Below are 21,891 nucleotides of genomic sequence, written 5' to 3' on the forward strand. Positions count from 1 at the left end.
GCTCATGTTTTAGTGCTGCGGCTGTTGTTGTTATTATTGGTTGCTGCGTGTATCCTTTTTATTGCGCTTCCACTGCGTGTGTATTAAATATGTTTGAACTGCATTTGATTCTCGTACTCTTGTTTCGGCTGGGCTATAAGCGAATGAAGGAAGAAAACCAGACATGCGCACCTTGTTGGAATCAGATTTTCCCTCCATCGATGTCAGGCGAAAGCACGTATCGCACCATTCTACTACCATTCAGCTTGACAGAGGAAGGGGGAAAGCTGGACTTACTTGTGAAATGTAGCTGAACCAGCAGTAGAGCGCTTTTTCGGTGGTGAGTGAGAATCGAAGGAGGCCGATTAGGCTGAGTCAATCAGTTTGAGTTTGGCGATCCTGTTAAAGGGACGCACTGTATCGTGCACTCGCGCCAAATAGGAATATCTACATAAGTTGGTTGGTTCGGACTGAAACAGGAACAGTAGGCCATCACTGCAAGCGGTGCTCGTCGTTTGAGTTATCGATTTTTTTCTGCGCTTCACCGCTGCAACCAACTTACGGCTCAGCGACTCCACTCGTTGTCTCGCCATTCCGGTTCGTGTTTGAATTGAAAAAAAGTGTGTTTGACGCTGGTGGATATAGTTCGAGATGGGGTTGAAAAAACGTAGCGTTGATTCTGCCGAGCCGCTTGCCCAGCCTGTGCATCGCGAAACCTGGGTATCGACAAATAAAATTCTAAACAGTAGTCTGAGTGCAAAGCGCATGAACAGCCGCAACCCAAATTTTGACTATGATGAAACCAAATTGCTGATATCATTATGGGGGGATCCGCAAGTGCAAAAAACTCTTATTACCACTCACAAAAAACATCCGGTTATTGCCGAACTGGCAATGAAGATGCGTGAATTCGGGTACAACCGCTCAACGGAGGAAATTAATACGCGCATAAAAAATCTTAAATGCTTCTACAATCGCATCAAAAAGGACATGGCTGCCGGAATTATTAATCAAACAACTTGGAAGCACTTTAGCGAAATGGACGAAATTATAAGCCGTCCGGTGTTCGGAAACGCTCATCGGTTGCACATGATGCAACAGCAGAAACAGCAGCAGGAAGAAGAGGAACTGAAAAAACAAATCCTAGAGCAGCAGGAACAAATGCAGCGCTTCCCAGTGAAGCTGGAGTTAATGAGCGATGACGATTCAACGGAAATCCGCGCTGAAGACCTCTTGACCATCGATACTAATCCGCCCGACGAATCATTAAGTGCACTGGAGAAAGATGAGCTGAACATCAAAGAGGATACAAAAAATAACTACGAGGACGATGACGAGGACGACGACGACGAGGATGATGATAGTGATTTCGATGTGGAAAAGTGAGTACATGTTTAGTTTTTTCGATGTGTTATAGGGTAATATGCCCATGTTCGCTTATATTTTTGAATTCATTGTGCGTGTTGTGTTAACTGCTCCTCGAAAATAATTATATGGATATAGAATCCGTCTTATCACAGACTTCAGCCAGTAGCAGAACAAAAATGTTATTATTTCTAGAATGGTTTTTCGATTTGGGGGAAAAACTGACGCTCACCTTAAATTTGATAGAAGTCACTAGAATAGGTACCGTAAATGTATGACACATGTGACAGATATTAATGGCCAATTAATCGATTAAAATAACTCAGGGAGTCAGTCTTCATTAGCGAATTCTTACATAAGTATTGGTAGAACTATGCGGCTCTTTGATACTCCGATTTTACTTGCTTGAACCGGCCGTACCGATTCAGCCAAACAAAATTTGAAAATGTTATGTATGTGGTACCGTACCAATGGTACGTGGCATTAACGGTACACTCCCGATTTACACCCGGTGGTGCACAAAGAGCGCGCTTAATGCATCAACAGATATGAACCGTGATTGCACCATAAATACAAAAGATAAATCAATACTTAATTCAGCAATAATTAGCACTATAAATGTCCAATACGTAACATTTTTAAACGTTACTTGGGTAAGGCGGTACAGCCGAATAAGTGAAATCGCAAAGTACAGAACAGCTCTAGAAATAAGTACTATTTTCCATAGTTACCTCTTTGGCGATAAGAGCAAGTTAAGTTATGTGATTGTAAGGAGCCCAACTTACTCCTTCACGTAGCGTAAATATATTTTTACTTCCTCATACAGAAGGACAGAATTGCTTAAGAATCCTTCAGTAGAACCTTCAGTAAAATAGTAATTCTTATTGGATATTAAAATCATTTGTCGGTTAATTATTTTGCCTTAAGAGCAACAAAGAAAGTAAAGAATATATATTATCAATAATTCGTCACTTAGACTACGATTTTTCCTGTAGGAGCTATGATAAACATTTCTAATTAAACAAACATAACGTTTCTATTTGCAGTGAGTTTAACGATGGGCTAGACGAGTTGCTCTCCAAAGCTAAGTCTACCGGCAGCAATACAACATCGGCAACCGAGACACCATCCTCTGCTCCAAGCTCGACGCCCAAATTAGCTAGCGCTAGCGAGTCTGTAACCATCACGACCACCACGTCTACTCCCGTCAGCTCGCAAGGCAAAATATCAGTCGTCCCGACAAACCTGCTATTGAAACCAACCCCAGCAAACGTGAGCATCAGCTCGCCTATTCAAATCTACACCCAACCGACGGTCAGCCTGGCGAAACCACCGACCCTTGCTCCGGCTCCGCAAGGAGTCATTGCATCCAGCTCTTCGGCAGCCACCATGGCACCAATGAAGCTGCTACTGGTCAACACAGTCTCCAAAGATGGAACCACTCAGCAGATTTTAACACCAGCTTCGGAAGTTCCAAAAATGCCCCAGATGCGGCCGGCACCCATGCTAGCTCCCAAACCGACCGTCATACCGATTGCTCCTAAGCAACCAATCGTGAGCATACCTGCCATTAATGTACCACAAGGTTCGACTCCTGAGAGTTTGACTACTGCCGGACGAAAACCTAAGCCAGCTCTGTTGAATGGAGAGAAGTCATCTGGCGTGAAAGTGCTGCTCAATCAATTAGTTTCCGTTCAGCGTGAAAATTTGGTCGTTTCCAGAGCCAGGCTGGCACTGGAAAAAGAGCGACTCGAATTCGAAAAACAAATCGGAGGACCTCTGGTCGACGTCGTACGAAGTCTGAGTAATTTTTTCAACGGATTTATGCAACAACAGCAGAAGCAAGCCTCTTCTACCCGCGAAGATGCTGGACAACCGGCTGCCAAGAAAAGACGCACGGAAAACAGTGCAGACAAACAACAACAGCCGGCTGTAACTACGACAGAAGCCATCAAAGCTGAAGTGATTAGTGATACCGAAGATAAATAAATTGATTTCCTTTTTGCTATAAGTTACATCATATTAAGCAGATTTGATTCCGTTTGCATTCCATTAAGAGTTTTAATTTATTTAATTTATTGCTAGTAATTTATTTTCCTTATTTAAATTTGAACTATTTAACTGATTTACGAAAAGTAGTAATTTAAGCACCTCAGAAGAGCAAACCTGTTACAATAAATACAAACGATATATTTCTAATATAAATTTTCGTAAACATTGTTCATCAGTTCCATATCACGAATTTCCATAATATCTGTTTTGAGCCTCTGTTTAATCATCTCGCGTAATATATCTTCCCGATCTTTTTCATCCTGAATACCCATTCGCAAGAGCGAATTATCTGTTATCCGGAGAAGTGCTCGACCAGTAATCTCATGCTGAAGAAATTTGATTCAGTATATCTTTTTTGCTATGACGTTGTGTATAAATGATACATACCTTTTGAAAGAGATCACTGTATTTACCGCACCGTTCACTGCAATGCCGCCTTAGCCATTTTTGTGTATCCGCCACGGTCCACAAGTACACTGGTTTTGGACGTGCTGCCTTATTTTCTTTATTCTAAAATCAAGTTTAAAAACATAAAAATATCCATTTTAACCAAATAAATTAACGTATACCTTCGTTTTCACGACCGGTGCAGTTTCTTCTACCATTATGGGAAAATTTGCAGAACAAATCCGTCACAAATAGCATTCACTGCGACGTTCGTCGATTATAATACAAGATGATTGATTATTGAATATTTTCGATTTTAATGCACTTTTATGCGGTGATTCGCGTAATTTAACTTCGTTTTAAATATGGTGTTTATTTTGATTTCGATTCTCATCACTCTCTCATGTTTCTACCTGAGAGAGATTCGCGGATAGGAAAAAATCGTACGTCAAATGCAGCCAGTTCGAACTGTCAAATGCAGCCAGTTGTTATTATTGGTTAGAAATGGAAAAGTATTGGTGACTCATACAAGTTTTCGCCTTGTAGTTCTTTAGGAAAACACAGATAAGAAATTAAATTGGTATTATTTTTTCGTTGGGAATTAGCTAAAAAACGTTTGATAATATTTTACGCTAAGCATACTTTCGAATTTCTCACAAAAGTACTCATAACGTGTCATTTTACATGCAATTAACTATGCGCTTCCGATTTATCGTATGTTGCATACAGTATTTTTGCAAAAGCTGATGTCCCATAGACCAACTAGCACCAAAAAATGTTACTACAAGACACGCATTTTTCACGTCCAATGTAGAGTTCACGCACGCGCTTGAACATTCAGCCCGAAAATGAACATAAACATAATAATAAGAAGAAGAACTGTCAAAGAATAAGAAAAAGAAAACCGTCTTCGCGACTCTCTCTCAGGTTTCTACGAATGACGTTAAAGAGACACTGAAGGAAGATTCGCAAGCATGTGTGTACGCAGCCAACACAAACATAACATGAATTACAAAAGGTGCGGTGGTTAAAAATATAATTTGAATACCCTTGAATACCCATCAAGCACCGACGTTTTGCTAAATCTCAGGTCTAAACGTTTGATTTTATGGTAACAATTTATTCTGCTTGTATTCAACACAACTCAATATTTGCTGATTTAGCATGAAAAATCTTACATTCAAAAGTACGCATTCGCTTATATCCAGCTTTTTGCGAGACGTGTTTGTTTTGCTTTTGCGGACGTGTTTGTAACATTTGAACAGCATTTTTGACATTTCCCTAATACATCGCACGTTTTCTTTCCGTTCATTCCATTAGTTTTACCGTGAACTCGCGAAAAGAAAACGTGCAATGTATTAGGGAAATGTCAAAAATGCTGTTTGAATATTACGAACACGTCCTCCATTATGGCTCGTAGAAAGCTGGATAAAAGTGCTGTTTAGATTGAATTGCTTCGGTAAATATCTGACAATGACAAAAATATATATTGTGAAAAACAGCTATCTTTTTTTTTTGTTTCGGAAAGGTCGGACATTTCCGGTTTTTGCAAACAAATGGTACGACAATGAGCTGGGTGCAGTTTAAAAACTACAAGGTATACAGCCCGAAGGGTTGTACGAATGGGTGACGACTATATCAGATCATTAGAACAAAGACTAATGTAAACTGCATTTCTGGCATATGTATGTTTATAAGAATCTGTGAGTGCCATTGTTTAAGTGAATGTTTAAAAGAGATGATCGAAATATTCAGATTCAATTCTTCGTTGAATGCAATGGTGGCTTTGAAAATACCTAGACGGGGGTTCATAAGTACAACGCCTGTAACCATTGAGACATAGAGATTTCTTTTGAAAATTACTTGTGTGCATCATAAAGGTTGAAATAGTAATGTATGACCAACCCACAGATTATTGTATTAAATATGATTATGCGTAGCTTGACATGTTCCAATAATCTTACTTTAACTCGCTTGTGGCCTTTAACAGGGCCATTGTGGCCATATTATGTGCTATTCGAATGTCCTTCTGTTTTGAAATGAATGGAAACAGACGCGTAAGTTAGCGGCGTCGATTCACTGTCTCTTAATCCGAGAAGGTTTTACTAGTTTACTTTCACAGCTTACTGCTTGTTATATCGCAGAAAATATGGTACATACGCAAAATTTCTGTTTTATTTGTAAGAGAGTCCTTATCCTCGTACCACAGGGGTGATGGGTCTCAAGCCATCATAAAATAAATTCATGCCTCCAAAAACCCGCACATGCCAAATTTGGTTCCATTTGCTTGACTAGTTCTAGAGTTATGAAGAAATTTGTATTTCATTTGTATGAAAGCCCCCCCTCTTAGAAGGAGAAGGGGTCTCAGTACACCATAGAAAAAATTCTTATCTCCAACCCCCACAAATTTGGTTCCTTTTACTTGATTAGTTTTCGAGTAATGAGGAAATTTGCATATTATTTCTATGGGAGCCCCCCTTTCTAAAGAGCGGAGGGGCCTCAATTTACCATAGAAAAAATTGTTGCCTTCTGAAACCCCCATATGCCAAATTTGGTTCCATTTGCTTGATTAGTTCAAGATTTATGAGGAAATTTGTATTTCATTTGTATGGGAGCTCCCCATCTTAGAAATGGAAGGAGTCTCAGTACACCATAGAAAAAAATCCTACCTTCAAAAAACTCCCAATGCCAAATTTGGTTCCATTGGCTTGATTAGTTCTCGAGTTCTGAGGAAATTTGTGTTTCATTGGTATAGGAGCCCCCCTCTTACGCCCTCCATAAAATTGCTCTCTTGCCCCTGCATAAAATTGCTGATCATTTTATCTATCCAACGGCATATAGATTGTACAGTTTCGCTCAGTAGTGTAGTAGTTATTAACATTTTAAATCTTTCATTTAAACGTTACACTTCTATTTTCGTTTTCACAAAGTGCTACCCAGTCCCAGTATAGTAAACAAAGACGTAGTCCTACGTCAAAACACTTCCCCAGCCTGGGGAATCCCAGGATCATTTCCGAGACGAGTCAGGGCCAGGGAAAAGAAGCTGAACCAGAAGCTCATGAAATAGCCAAAATCATTTTTACTGATTCTGGGCAATCGACTCCTTCGAACCGTTCAAATCACTGATGGGATATTGCCAGTATTGCTGCAGAAGAGTGTAGTAGATTCAGGTTATCGCCCATAAAGATAAATTTGAAATTAACGAAATGATATTCTTCAGTGTAAATTATTGATACAAAGCTACGTAACGAACGCATCAGAAAAGGCCTTTTGTTGTCACTCTATTTATATGCACTCTAGGGCTATATATAAGAGAAAGAGAAAGAACAACTGTCGAAAGGTTCTCTGTCATAGTTCATAGTACCGATGGTTAACTATCTCATTTTTGAAAGAAATTTTTGGGGCCATTTTATATTAAATCATGTACCAACCGCTTGGAGACAAACATGGGTAATATTCATACCGAAAGCTGGAAAGCGTGACAAAACACTTCCGCAAGGATGGAAAAAATCATTTACTCAAGTAGAAGTGAGCATCGCTGATTTACGATCAGCTGTCAAAGGCAAAAAGATTACTGTCGCTATCACACAGCAGTGATCCAGAACTATACTGACTCGCTCTCGCTGTTAGATGTGCACGAACCAGTCTCGAAAGGGAAATGATTCAAAAGGGATATGAAAAAATACTGATTGGATCAGAACCGACACAATAGCAAGACGAACATAAGCGATGGGAATCGGTTTGAATTTGTTTCACTTACGCTCACTGATCGTTTTGTTTTGACTCAATGGTATTCACACTTCTGCTATTAAAATATTGTTATTATTCTCCCTATGTTTCAAATATTCAAACACTGTAACTTATTCAGAAGTTACATAACTTATTGGAGCAAAATTAAAGCTGATTCAAATGATGATTGCAATCATTTTCGGTTCATGAACGATTGAGAACATGAACAACAAAATAAAATCGGATCAGATTCGTTCAGTGGCAAACGTTTGGTTCGCTTCGTTAGGGTTAGTGAGTAAAAAAACAGAGTAGGCATGATCCCAATCATTTCAGGTCATATTCAATTTTGTTCGTTTCCAACAAATGATTCAAACTGCTATGAGATCACGCTTGGTCTCTCTGAGTGAGTTTTATATTATAAAAGGTGATGGTTGTGTGAGTTGAATCGGTGATTGTGTATCGATGACAACATTTTGATGTGATTTTTGACCATGCCTGCACTTCCGAAAGCTTTTAGGCAAATTAGTCTGACTTCCATATTCTTAAAAACTATGGAGAAAATTGTCGACTATTACATTAAAACAATATATTTAGAGAAAGCTCCATCCAGCTTTTTACGAGTCATAATGGCGGGCGTAATATTTGAACAGCATTTTTGACGTTTTCCTAATACATCACACGTTTTCTTTCCGTACATTCCTTTAGTTTTGCCGTGAACGCGCGGAAAGAAAACGTGCGATGTATTAGGGAAATGTCAAAAATGCTGTTCAAATATTACGAACACGTCCGCCATTATGGCTCGTAAAAAGCTGGATTGAGTAAATTTCAATTCGCATTTCAGAGCAATAAATCTACAGTAGATGCATTAAACATGTTAGTTGACAAGCTAGAAAATTCTATTAATACAAAAGAAATCTCACTGGTAGCCTTCCTTGATATTGAGGGAGCCTTTGACAACGCTTCTCATAGATCAATGCAATGAGAAAACATGAGATTGACAGCTACACAACAAAATGGATAAAGGCAATGCTGGTAAATCGCAAAATTACTTCCTCGCTTGGGAATGCAACTCAATCAATGAAAACAACAAAAGGCTGTCCTTTCTCCTCTGTTGTGGTCACTAGTTGTGGACGGTTTACTGAAAACATTAAAACATATAAACGGATTTGAACCCACAACACCTGCCAGGGCATGTGGCTCGCTGGTACCCGTGTACCACAGAGGCGCTGGAGTTGTAATATTGGTAAAGCTGCATGCACGGGTGCATACATATTTTTTATGCGTCTGGCAAATTATTTCTGGAGGGCGCCACCGGCAGATTTTACACACAAAAAATCGATTACTTTCTTCGAGCCTGTTAATCTATTCTCTGTAGTATAATCTCGGCGTCATCTAACAAAGTTATAAATTTGCTTAACAAACTGTGGAATATTTGCAAAATGTCCAGCGTTATCGAATTGCATCTACATTCGTAGTTCTACGTTAGCGCCGCGTACGTGCCCTTAGGCAGACCTTCACACTTTTTACAACGAAAAAAATAATTAAATAAGATAGACATTAAATAGGATTTTGTAAAATTAAAATTAAAAAGAATAAGAGAAAGCATAAATAAACAACGAACAGATGTTGCAATGGTCAATATAAAATTCGTTTACTACAAACAATCCAGCTACGTATTCTGAACACTGCTTTAGTTTCAACAAAAAGCATGTTATTTGAAATAACAGCCTTGAATAATATTTGGTTAAATTTTAAAACTAACTTATTGGATTAAATTATTACTACAGCCTGAATTCGTTAATTGGGCCACGACTGCACTCCAGCTGATTCGCTAATTGGGCCGACTGACAGTTGTTAGAAATTTCTAAACTCGAAAATTCCATACAATTTTGACATTCAAGTTGTCACATAGCCCAATTAGCGAACACCCAATTAACGAACCGCCCAATTAACGAACCACCAATTAACGAAACTTTGCTGTACCAGATTGCCGTGATGTAAAAGTAACATTTGTTTCGAACAACATTGTGAATATTAACTACGTACGTTTGTATCTGTAACAAACGGAACGTTTGTTTAAATTCTACTGAATTCCAATTTTTTAGTAATGTTTTCGTTTCGTGAAAGAAGTGAAAGTCTATTTGGTCGGTGTTAAATCAGACTGAACCAAGTGACAAAATTCTGATTTCGAGAAAAACGCGTTCAAAGTTCGACGCTCTGTATAGTTTAGAGCTATTAACCGTTCGAAATCATCTCATAACACTGGCTGTTTGCAGCATTCATGTAATCTAATTAGAGTAAAATGTAGCTTAGAAAATTCTTGATCGTTTGCTGTGTTTGCTTATTTTTTAATTTTTGTCACTTGGTCCGATTTGATTTAACACAGACTATTTTACCTTTTTTCAACAAACTTGATGATAGTACCTAAAACAGAGTTAAATTCATCTAAAGCAAAGCCTTGGGCTTATACCGTCTTTAGGACATTACCCTTCTTTATCTACAGACTTCGCAGCCGGTTGTTAGAGTACAGGAAAATTACGAGGCCAGTGCAACGATCCTACTGACTCTATCTAGCGAGCACCGCCTAGCCGAGATTCGAGCATACGACGACTAGCTTGTTAAATCAGCATCGTATCTGGAAGCTAACTAAGCAAAATTAAATTCATCTACGTGTACTTTCAGAGTAGAATTGGTTCGTCATCTGCTTCGAATGAAAACAGTTTCTTCTTATGCCAAGGACGGATTCAATCCTCAGAAATACTCTACGTTTCAAAGTCACACTCAATCGCCATTTCTCTTGCATATGAAATTGTCGATTTTCAGAATCCCATTAAGCGAATGCTAAACCTTCAGAAACAATAAAATTCTGTTCAAAATTCCTAATGCATCAGATAAATCATAATTCTCGTTGTGGGGTGTCTTGAGCTGCTGTAGGAAAATCATGTTTTCCGAAGTTCAGTTTTATTCAGTCTCTACCCCTGTTAGATTTTCTTTACCAATTTTTGGTACCAAACTACCTGTGATCAATGTTCAAAGTTTAGTGATATTTCTTTACCACTATACTAATCACAACATTAAGTAATGTTTACTGATGAAACAATACCAGAAATACAACAAAAATTACGAAAGTTTTTATGCAAATTTTTAGATGCCAAAAGAAGCGTTTCGGTCGTTAATAATTATAGAAATAATGATACAGATATAAAAGTGTCTCTTGTTTTATTACTGAATTTGTACGAATAATTTAAAATGGCAACGAAAAAATTACTGTGAACAAGTATATTTCAAGTAAGCTTCATCATTGTGTATTATTTCTTATTGAATAAATTTTCCATCAAATGGTCAGACTAGCCAGGTAATTCAGAAGTCAGAAACAGGAAATTTCCCCTACTTAACACAAAAGATCCTTCATAGCTTATAAAATAAAAATATCATCGGTAGCGATAGAAATATTGCATTGTCGGGGGATTCAGTCCGAGTCGCTTATTACTTCCGCTTTTATAGTGTCTATCACAGGGATGAGATTACTAACAATCGGTGTATCTGCTTGGTTGTTATCGTTGACCCGTGTTTCCTTGTCGCCGTGGTTTGCAGATTGGGAATAATGTTGAGACGATCCGAAACTAAAGTCATCCCCTACGCTAACAGTACTGCTATAACTTTGAAGCATGTTATTGAGATCATTTAGAGCCTCCACGAGTGAACATGCCATCTGCTTTTCATTATTCAGCCGTTCTCGTTCGACGTTCATCCTGCTTCGAGATATCGCCAGACTTTCGCGTTGCAAGCACACTAACTGGTTAAGCAGTCCTTTAAATCCAGTTTGTTTGGGGGCAGCGACTGGTACTGGCGTTATAGTAACCGGGAGAGGAGGAGCTTCTGTTTTCTTCTGGGATATCGTCGCCATTAAATTGGTTGCTGTCGTTATAATTGGTTTCGGCTGAATTGCTATCTGTGTCGATGGAGTAGTCTTGACAACAGGAGTAGGGGTAGTGGTGTACATTTGATTAGAAGCAGAGGTGAAAATCTGTTGCTTCTGAGAGCCAGCGGTGTTGACCAGCAGTAGCTTCATTGGCTGTACCGAGGAGGCAGATGAAACAACTACTGACGTTGGAGCACTGCTAGCGATTGATACGGTAGGTTTGGTATAAAGTTGAATCGGCGAATTAAAGTTAATGTTTGGAGGCTGTGGCTTGAGTAGAAAATTTGTGGGTACTAGCGAAATTTTTCCAGCGTTGCTAGTAGTGGTAATCGTTGGCGAAGCTGATACAATTGCTAAATTTTGTCCCGTTTGCGAGGAAACCGCACTGGAATTTGGAACAATTGTTGAAATATTAAGTCCAGGTTTTCCAGGTGCATAGTTAATTATTTTTATTGTGCTTGGTGTAGGTTGCACTGATGCTGGTGTAATTATGGGAGGTTGCAAAGTAGTAACGGTCGATGACACTGTTGACGAAACAGTTGATGTTGCGGATGAAACAGCTACAGTCTCCGTATTCTTTTTAGTTACTTTACGTGACGCTCGGCGACGTAATCGGGCACGACGACGTTCACTGCGGATGACAACAAAATACGAAATTATTAGCTGTGATGAACAACCACCTGTGCCACGGAACACGTGGCGTACAATATAGAAACAAAACCCTAAACCAATGACCGCGCATACACAGAAGTCACGTGAGATACTTGATCCTGTTATTCATTCTGTTTCATGAACGACCAGGTGAACACAAACAGTTATACTTTTGTCGCGCATGTGCAAAGGCTGCAAATGAAGAGTGAATATGTTTTGGAAAAACCACCCTCTTCGTGGGGTGGCGAATTGATGCTGTTTTCAAAGGAAGGGTGGAAATTTGCTGCCAGGTAGTGTTCGAACGTCAAATGAAAATATTGAATCAAACTTACTCGTTAATATCAAAATCAGAATCGTCACTTATATCTTCGCTCATGGTTTCGTCCTCATCGTCGCCATCATTAACGAAATCGGGATCATTTGGATCGTCTTCTTCGTTATCCGCATCTACCGGCTCGTCTTTTGGTATAAGTAAATTTGGCTCCTTTAATTCGACTTGTTCGGCATTTTTCAGTAGCTCTTCAGTTCTAATTTCTTTATCATCATCAGTAACCATCTCCAATTTAACTTCAACTTGGTCGGAAATCTGATTACTCTTTGCGGAAGATGATCCGGCACCAGTTTCTTTGCTGGAAAGTTGCTGATTATTACCAAAAATCGGTCTCGTCATTATGTCATCCATAGATTGAAAATGCTTCCACGATGTTTCATTGATAACTCCGGTTTCAAGATCTTTTTTTATGCGATTATAAAAGCATTTTAAATTTTTTATTCTTGTATTTATCTCTTCAGTTGATCGATTATAGCCATATTCTCTCATTTTAGAGGCTAGTTTGGCGATTACCGGGTTCTTCCGGTGAGTAGTAACCAGCGTTTTCTGAACTTTCGGATCACCCCATAGTGATATAAGAAGTTTAGTTTCTTCACAGTCGAAATTCGGATTTCTACAATGGGGCTTTTTTGGGCCGCCTACTGATCCAATAAGCACTTTATTTGTCGACACCCACATGTTAAACGAATTGCTTTCTGAAGCGGGTCTTTTCAATCGTGTACTCATAATCTTGTAATACTATCGAATTTTTATAAAAAATCGCGAGGCCTATTACTTTCACAAGTATTTTACACAGCGCAATGGAATCAATCCCGACGGGAAAAATCGATATTTCCGTGCCCCTACTACTTGCACAACAGAATGTAATAAAAACTAAAGTTCACGCTTGCGGAACAGAATCTCGAATAAACGCGCACTGCCGGCGTTGAAGCACACCTAGCACTGACTGATTTTCAAAGGGTCCCATCGAGCAGGCGTCGAATCCGAGCTTGTGCTGGTGGGTAAATATTCTACCCTCGCTCTCACTGCAACGCGGAGATAGTAAACTTGCGGTGCGCAGGACGCACATGCCCACCAGACCCGCAAACAGGACATTGTTTCGTTGGAAGCAATCCTGTTTTCCCTCTTTCTATCTCTCGCCGACCGGCAGCTAATGCATATGCAACTTTCAGTGAACGATACGCGCGCACGTGTTCCGTTTTGAGCGTCTCGCTTCAAACGACCATTGAATGAACGAACGATTGAACGAAAATAAACAATCTGGTGCTCCCGCAACAAATGCACTCACTGATGAACAGATCTGGTTGTAGGGTGAATTTTTATGCGCATGTATTATAGCAGCCATATAAATGAATCAATGTAACATAAATTAAATGTTCCTCGTTGAACGTTAAACACTCATATTATCAGCATAAGCGGATATTTATATAAAATGATTCAGATAATGTCAATGAATCTAATTTCATGATACATCAAAAAAAATTTGACTACGGCACAATAGTAGTCAATACTGGTCTTATATTGCATAATTCGTTCATAAATTTGTCTGGAAATGATACTTACAAAGAATTATTTTATTTTTGTTCAATAATTTATCTGACGCTGTTGTTTAGGTTGAAGCGTCCCAGAGTTGGGGGCCCAGGGAGAGATTTGGCCCCCGCGAGAGAAATCGACTCATTTTTTTAAACTTAAAAAAACTCAAGTTAGTAAATTATAAGTAACAAAGACTTGAGAGAAATTTTTATTTGCATCACTTTTGTAAGATCCCATGCATTAAAGTGCATTTCATTTTAAGAAGCCCCACAGGAGCAGTGCAGATACACTGAACTTTCTAGTTCTGAGGTGCAAAAGCGGCAAATATCAGTTAAGACCTTGCCTAGTCTCTTTAAATGATGAAGAGAGGAACAATGTCCGGTGAAGAGTCCCGTGATTGTGCGTATTTCACTACGCGTTAAGGCAGGTTTATAGTTTTTTAACTACTGCAGTATGTGGTTAGGGCTGGTAAACTGCTGGGTAATGCGTGCCATCGGTGCTTTGTGCACTAGGCATAAAATAGATCCCACAGTGGTCCACAACATCTTACTCAGCAACTCCTACCGCTACCTCCTTGTGGTACCAGCCGGGATACTAGCAACTTCGTTGGAGATCGGGTAACCAACCCCGGTGAAAACCAAGGTCGTATGCTGACAGGGGAGGAGAGCTCCTTCGAGCTTCGTTGGCCCTCCGGCGATACTGTGGTGTTGGTTGCGGGCTTTGCAAGCCTGAACCACTAAAAAAATCAAAGTAATGGACTCCGTAAGTAATAACAATAACTCTAACCTAAAAATAAAAAATAAGAAAACTTATCCAATTTAATTCTACTATGTGTATTTTATTCAATGACAGATACGTATTTCGCCTACGACTTGCAGGCTTCCTCAGTGTCTGTTTTCGAACTACTAAGACGCTCCAAAAACTTCAGTCAATAACTCTAATCTGAACCAAGGTGAGTTAAATTAAGTTAAGTTGACTAACCTTGAGCTGAACAATCGGTAAAGCCCCAGGATGTGGTTAGATAAACTGTTTAGCTTGTCTGCTGCCTCGCGCTTGGTACCAATTGGATACTATTTCTAGCTTTTCCTAGATCCCAGGCCAAAATACAGTTCGGGGCCAATGAACTGCTGAGTTAGGCTGTCAGGAAACTCATTTTCCTCGATTCTGCAGTGCCCGTCCAGGCACCCAGAATAATAAAACTTTGCTCTGGCGGGAAAGCTTGCTTAAAGATGTGTTGCACTCCCAAACTAGTTTGGGTGTAAATTTATTGTCTTGAGAGTCAGTAGTTCAGCCTGGTTGTCCGTAAAGATACCTCCTTTCTCATGTCTATACTTCCATTTATCACAGTGCAGATGTATATTCATATACTTCCGCTTGAAAAACGGTGGGCCATTTGAAAAACGGTGGGCCCAGTGGAAGAGCTTGTCGACGGAATAAAATGGTCCCTAGAAGAAAGCACCATCAGTTACGCCAATAAACCTTTGCTCGGTGCCTAACCTCAATTCTGGTTTGACGTATTTGTGTGTTTTGTTTTGATTCTCTTTGTAACCTAATTTTATTGCTAGTGGGTTTATTACTTGTAATTCGTACCATTTGTTTGCGGAAACCGGAAATGCCCGACTTTCCCGAAGCAGAAAAATGATATCAGTTCTGCACAACATATATTTTTGTCATTTTTGTAGTTTAAAATTAGGTTACAAAGGGAATCAAAACAAAACACACAAAAACGTCAAACCAGAGTTGAGGTTAGGCACCGTTCAAAGGTTAATGCTTTATGGTCTAAAAAGCAATACACTGAAGTCGCTTTTTACGAGATTTGTTTTTTACGCGACTACTTTTACGCGAATTTTCGATTTACGCGAATTTCGGAATTTACGCGGTTTTCTTAGGCGAATTTCGGAATTTACGTGTTTTTTACGTAAAAAGAGACGTAAGTGTACATATTGCTGATTGCAAGAAAAATTGTACCATCCAAAGTGCGATATCGTTCATAAAAGTGCTATTTTACATTAAATCGTTTCGGTATCTTCGGCTCACTTTTTCGTTACATTCCAAGTGCGTCTAAAAAACCTGATTTAATCTACCTAGTGGTGAAAGGAACCTTTGTTATACGGTCTTACTTGCTATTTGAGATAGAAATCGACACGTTTGTTTTACATGAAATTTTTGGAAATTGAATAAGTTTACAAAATTTGAACCAAATAGAAGCACTTATAAATTTTGATAGTTCCTTTTCTCATGAAATTGCTGTGCAAGTTGTTACTAATAAGGGTAAGTGCAAGTAAAAGTAAGTTGTAAGATGAAATATTATTCTAGTTTATAGGTTTTTAAACTATGGATAATTTCCTGTAATGCCATTCTATTTAATGCACAACAATAAAGAATTCTTGAATTAATTTCATCAATTTTTATTAACCTTCTGTTACTCACGTTGTTGTATTTTGTACACCATGTGTAGGTTTTTGAATGCCATATTGTTATAAAGTTACAAATCGTGTATTACGTATATACTAACGTATATTCTTCAATTGTTATGAGCAAAATGTAAGAATTATTCAATGCTTTAATACTTTAAATTGTTAGGAAAATAGATTAGCATAACCCGACATCACAGAAACGAAGCAAGTAGCATGTGAGGTGAACCGCAATTGATCCCAACTGGAATTTTCTCTCGTTTCTTCATATGGAAAAATGGTGTCTGTATGCAGCAAAACCACCAGCAAATGTAAAATGTATCCGTCTGTTGGTAGTTGAGAAATTCGCGGTCAAAATCAGGGTATTTTTTATAATAAAAGTTCTACAGTTCGTAAACAAGCAAACATAGAGGTATACTATGTTCAGCAAAGTTGTGTATTTTTATTATTTATACAACTTTGTAATACTTGAAAAAGTCATAAAACAATTACAAAAAGAGCTCAAATAGAAAAACTGATTTCACAAACTTATATACAATAAATAAGATCTCTTCGTTGAAGAGATAGAAGATTACTATCCTCGGCAAAATTTCTAAAACTTTGCAGAACACATCAATGTGTTATATTGAAACTGATGGAAAATAATTGTTTTATTTCACTTTTAGGGGGATTAATCAAAATTCAAATTCTACCAGACGATAGAGCTTTCAATTTTAAGAAACTCTTCCAAAGGTTTGATAAACTTAAAACCAAGTTTTCCTAGTCAAAACTCTAGTGCGCACGTTTTCTTTGGTTTTGGGCTATTGTGCGCGCGAGTAACTGTGTTATAAAAGTTGGTGCTAGTGTTCGAGGGTTAATACCTTTGACCGGCAAAACCAATTCTTATGAAATTTTGCATATATATTCGTAGTGTGAAAACTTCCCGTTTGATATTAAAATAATTGAAATTAGGTTATTTATCTTGGTTAAAATCATTATAAATTATTGTTAATTTTGGTGTGGTGTATTCAAATACTCATAACTTTCAAATTAAACATCCAATCAAAAAACCATTCAATAGTGATCTATCCGGCTATATTACCTGCCAAATGAAACTAGTAGCGGGTAAATCGGTTTGGCCATCTCTGAGAAACAGGCGATCATTTGAACCTTGTCAAAACTGGTTTTTTAAGGCTAACTTTTAAACCACTTGTTTGTTTTCAATAAAAATTGGTGTGAAGTTTAGCGATAGTAAGAGCTTCCATTTGGTACTAAGATCGATGAAATCGGTTATGTGGTTCCGGAGAAAATCGTGTCGCGTAATTTTCACATTTTTGCTTATAACTTTTAAACTAATAGTCGGATCACGAAACAATTTTTAAAGTGATATACTAGGTAATAACACCTTTCAAATGAAAGTAATAGCAGACGAATCGGTTCAGCCATCTCCGAGAAATAGGCGATAGAAAATAAGCAGCGCACACACATACACACACACACACACACACACACACACACACACACACACACACACACACACACACACACACACACACACACACACACACACACACACACACACACACACACACACACACACACACACACACACACACACACACACACACACACACACACACACACACACACACACACACACACACACACACACACACACACACACACACACACACACACACACACACACACACACACACACACACACACACACACACACACACACACACACACACACACACACACACACACACACACACACACACACACACACACACACACACACACACACACACACACACACACACACACACACACACACACACACACACACACACACACACACACACACACACACACACACACACACACACACACACACACACACACACACACACACACACACACACACACACACACAGACATTGCTCAATTCGTCGAACCCTATCGATTGGTATGTGACTCGGCCCTCCGGGCCTTAGATCAACTTCGTGTTTTTCGACCAATTCCTAAACCTTATTGTTATATAGTACTAGCTGACCCGACAAACTTCGTATTGCCACAAATTAACCTGTGTTGTACATAAATCATGAATCTCGGATGATCTTTGTCACTATCTCGAGTTTTGCAAGCCCCCCAGTGGGCGGCGCTTCCGACGGCGGGTCACCGGCAACACTCGCGACCGGCTCGTCCTGAATGATCTAGTGTTACTATAGATAGTTTTTGTGGTCTTGTTATTGATTAATGTTTTATGGAAGAGTCTCGAATTTCTCGAGTTGGATTAGTTTTTGAGTTTCGCAAAAATTTCTGTTTTATTTGTATGAGAGTCCATATCCCCCTACCACAGGGGTGAGAGGTCTCTAACTATCATAAAATAAATTCAAGACTCAAAAATCTCCTACATGCTAAATTTGGTTCCATTTGCTTGATTAGTACTCAAATTATAAGGAAATTTGTATTTCATTTGTATGGGAGCCCACCCTCTTAAAAGGGAAAGAGGTCGTAATACACCACAGAAAAAAAATTCTGCCATCTAAAACTCTCACATGCCAAATTTGGTTCCATTTGCTTGATTAGTTCTAAAGTTATGAGCAAATTTGTATTTCGTTTGAATGGGAGCCCCCCCCTCCCTCCTAAAAAGGTAAGAAGTCCTAATTCATAATGGGAAAAATGGTTGCCTCCAAAAACACCCACATGCCAAATATGGTTCCATTTGCTTGATCAGCTCTCGAATCATGAGGAAATTTGTATTTCATTTGTGTAGAAGCCCCCCCTCTTGAAGTGTGGAAGGATCCTAATTCACCGTAGAAAATATTTTTGCCTCCAAAAACCTCCACATGCCGAATTTGGTTCTATTTGCTTGATTAGTTCTCGAGTTATGGGGAAATTTGTATTTCATTTGTATTGGAGCCCCCCCTCCTAATGTGGGAAGAGGTCCTAATTCATCACAGAAAAAATTCTTGCCTCCAAAAACACCTACACGCCAAATTTGGTTCCATTTGCTGGATTAGTTCTCGAGTTATGAGAAAATTTGTATTTCGTTAGTATAGGACCCCCCTCCTAAAGTGGGGAGGGGTCCCAATTCATCATTGAAAAAAAAATTGTCTCCAAAAACACACATATGCCAAATTTGGTTCAATTCGCTTGATTAGTTCTCGAGTTATGAGGAAATTTGTATTTCATTTGTACAGGAGCGCCTCGTCTTAAAGTGGGGAGGGGTCCTAATTCACCATAGAAAATTTTCTTGCTCTCGAAAACCTTCACATGCCAAATTTGGTTGCATCCAAATTTGGTTGCATTTGCTTGATTAGTTCTCGAGTTATGAGGAAATTTGTATGGAAGCCCCCCCTCTTAAAGGGGAGAGGAGTTATAATTCCTCTTATAAAGAGGGTAGGGGTCTCAATTCACCATAGAATAAATTCTTGTCACCAAAAAAAAACACCCACATGCCAAATGTTGTTCTATTTGCTTGATTAGTTCTCGAGTTAGGAGGAAATTTGTATTTCATTTGTACAGGAGCCCCCCCTCTTAGAATGGGGAGGGGTCCTAATTCACCGTAGAAAATTTTCTTGCCTTCGAAAACCTTCACATGCCAAAGTTGGTTCCATTTGCTTGATTAGTTCTCGAGTTACGAGGAAATTTGTATGGAAGCCCCCCCTCTTAAAGGCGAGAGGAGTTACAATTCCCCTTATAAAGAGGGAGGGGTCTCAATTTACCATAGAATAAATTCTTGTCACCGAAAACACCCACATACCAAATTTGGTTCTATTTGCTTGATTAGTTCTCGAGTTATAAGGAAATTTGTATTTCATTTGTATAGGAGCCCCCACTCCTAGTGGGGAGAGGTTCTTATTCATCATAGAAAACATTCTTGCCTCCAAAAACACCTACATGCCAAATTTGGTTCCATTTGCTGGATTAGCTCTCGAGTTATAAGGAAATTTGTATTTCGTTTGTATAGGAGCCCATCCCCCCCTCTTAAAGTGGGGAGGGGTCCCAATTCATCATTGAAAAAAATTTTGTCTTCAAAAACACACACATGCCAAATTTGGTTCCATTTGCTTGATTAGTTCTCGAGTTATGAGGAAATTGGCATTTCATTTGTACAGGAGCCCCCCCTCTTAAAGTGAGGAGGGGTCCTAATTCAACATAGAAAATTTTCTTGCCCTCGAAAACCTTCACATGCCAAATTTGGTTCCATTTGCTTGATTCGTTCTCGAGTTATGAGGAAATTTGTATGGAAACCCCCCCTCTTAAAGCGGAGAGGAGTTATAATTCCCCTTATAAAGAGGGGAGGGGTCTCAAATTACCCTAGAATAAATTCTTGTCACCGAAAACACCCACATGCCAAATTTGGTTCTATTTGCTTGATTAGTTCTCGAGTTATGCAGAAATTTGTGTTTCATTTGTATGGGAACCCCCCCTCTTAGTGGGGGGAGGGGTCTCTAACCATCACTAAAACCTTTCCTGGCCCCAAAAACCTCTACATGCAAATTTTCACGCCGATTGGTTCAGTAGTTTTTGATTCTATAAGGAACACAGGACAGACAGACAGAAACCCAAGGAACAATTTTTGCTTATTAAACGTTTTACCGACAGCTTTTATTCAGCACATGCTATATAGCTGCTTTTCAAGTATGTCTAAACACCTCTGTTCAATGCTTATACAGTTGGTTTTGGAGAATTTAAACAGCACAGTGCTGAATATGGACGTGGGAGATGCGTTTGTATGACTGTTATGCAACGTATAGTAAAATGTTTATTCAGTACGTATAGATATGTTTATTAAACTTCTGCTGATGGCACTGAAGCTACGTTTATTCCACAGCAGTTCAACATTTAGCAAGCAAAAAGAAAAAAAATATGCAGGAAGTATTTTTATTTTATTTTGTGGGTTTCGTTATTTTCATGGCTATGTTGCATATATTATAATTTAATAAGAGACTTAGTAGGAAATCATTGGTTGACTCAAAATTCATCAAGCCTGCCATATACTTTTTTCATTCACGCGGATTCGAACTTACATCCTGTCGGTCGGAAGCCGTCAACGAACACATCTGAGATAATCTGACATATGACAGGCGCCGAGTTTTTAGCCGATGTGGATTTACCAGATTAAGTTTGTCAAGCGTGGAACAAAAATGGGCTAAAATACATTTAAGCGCTGAAGAGTAGTTTCTTAAATCATGTTTGGCATCTGCTATACTAGATTACTTTAGAAGTATTTATTCCGCACATGTTAAACATTTAATAAACTATTTGTACTAAAATAAAGCATTTCGCTTATACCACCAGCAACATAACACAGTCACAACGCCGAGGACTTTTTTATTTTGAATATTGACGACGGTGAGCGGTGAGCTACTGAATAAAATTCACTGGAAACTAGAAATCCAGAATGTTCGGCTAGCGATTGTTCATTTAGTTAGCAGTGATGTGATTAGCAGCAGCAGTGATTAGTTAACAGCAGGAGTGATTCGTGCTAGTACTTTGCTGAGCTTATTGCTGCTTTAAGTCGCTCGCTGTCTGTG

General features: G+C 38.9%; 3 protein-coding genes across 3 annotated transcripts; 1 reads left to right on the forward strand and 2 right to left on the reverse strand.

The window, feature by feature from the left end:
• Positions 1–630: 630 nt before the first annotated feature.
• On the forward strand, positions 631–3,333 carry LOC128735449 (uncharacterized). Its single transcript, XM_053829931.1, has 2 exons — positions 631–1,361; positions 2,391–3,333. Exons 1-2 carry the CDS (start codon positions 631–633, stop codon positions 3,331–3,333), a joined length of 1,674 nt encoding a protein of 557 aa, XP_053685906.1.
• A 52-nt stretch (positions 3,334–3,385) lies between these two features.
• On the reverse strand, positions 3,386–4,146 carry LOC128737540 (protein aveugle). The gene is made up of 3 exons (XM_053832207.1): positions 3,966–4,146; positions 3,784–3,906; positions 3,386–3,722 (listed from the first exon to the last, which is right to left on the reverse strand). The coding sequence occupies exons 1-3, from the start codon at positions 3,999–4,001 to the stop codon at positions 3,540–3,542; spliced, it is 342 nt and encodes a 113-aa protein (XP_053688182.1). The 5' UTR covers positions 4,002–4,146; the 3' UTR covers positions 3,386–3,539.
• A 6,835-nt stretch (positions 4,147–10,981) lies between these two features.
• LOC128738019 (uncharacterized) lies at positions 10,982–13,142 on the reverse strand. The gene is made up of 2 exons (XM_053832826.1): positions 12,418–13,142; positions 10,982–12,065 (listed from the first exon to the last, which is right to left on the reverse strand). Exons 1-2 carry the CDS (start codon positions 13,140–13,142, stop codon positions 10,982–10,984), a joined length of 1,809 nt encoding a protein of 602 aa, XP_053688801.1.
• Positions 13,143–21,891: the final 8,749 nt, after the last annotated feature.

The sequence above is a fragment of the Sabethes cyaneus genome, chromosome 2 (genome assembly GCF_943734655.1).
Source record: "Sabethes cyaneus chromosome 2, idSabCyanKW18_F2, whole genome shotgun sequence".
NCBI classification, from domain to species: domain Eukaryota; kingdom Metazoa; phylum Arthropoda; class Insecta; order Diptera; family Culicidae; genus Sabethes; species Sabethes cyaneus.

Coding starts and splice junctions, on each gene's coding strand:
- LOC128735449 (XM_053829931.1), top strand. CDS start 631: ATGGGGTTGAAAAAACGTAGCGTTGATTCTGCCGAGCCGCTTGCCCAG. Junction 1,362..2,390: donor AGTGATTTCGATGTGGAAAA/GTGAGTACATGT, acceptor TTCTATTTGCAG/TGAGTTTAACGATGGGCTAG.
- LOC128737540 (XM_053832207.1), bottom strand. CDS start 4,001: ATGGTAGAAGAAACTGCACCGGTCGTGAAAACGAAG. Junction 3,907..3,965: donor CACCGGTCGTGAAAACGAAG/GTATACGTTAAT, acceptor ACTTGATTTTAG/AATAAAGAAAATAAGGCAGC. Junction 3,723..3,783: donor ACAGTGATCTCTTTCAAAAG/GTATGTATCATT, acceptor AAATTTCTTCAG/CATGAGATTACTGGTCGAGC.
- LOC128738019 (XM_053832826.1), bottom strand. CDS start 13,142: ATGAGTACACGATTGAAAAGACCCGCTTCAGAAAGCAATTCGTTTAAC. Junction 12,066..12,417: donor TCTGATTTTGATATTAACGA/GTAAGTTTGATT, acceptor TGTCATCCGCAG/TGAACGTCGTCGTGCCCGAT.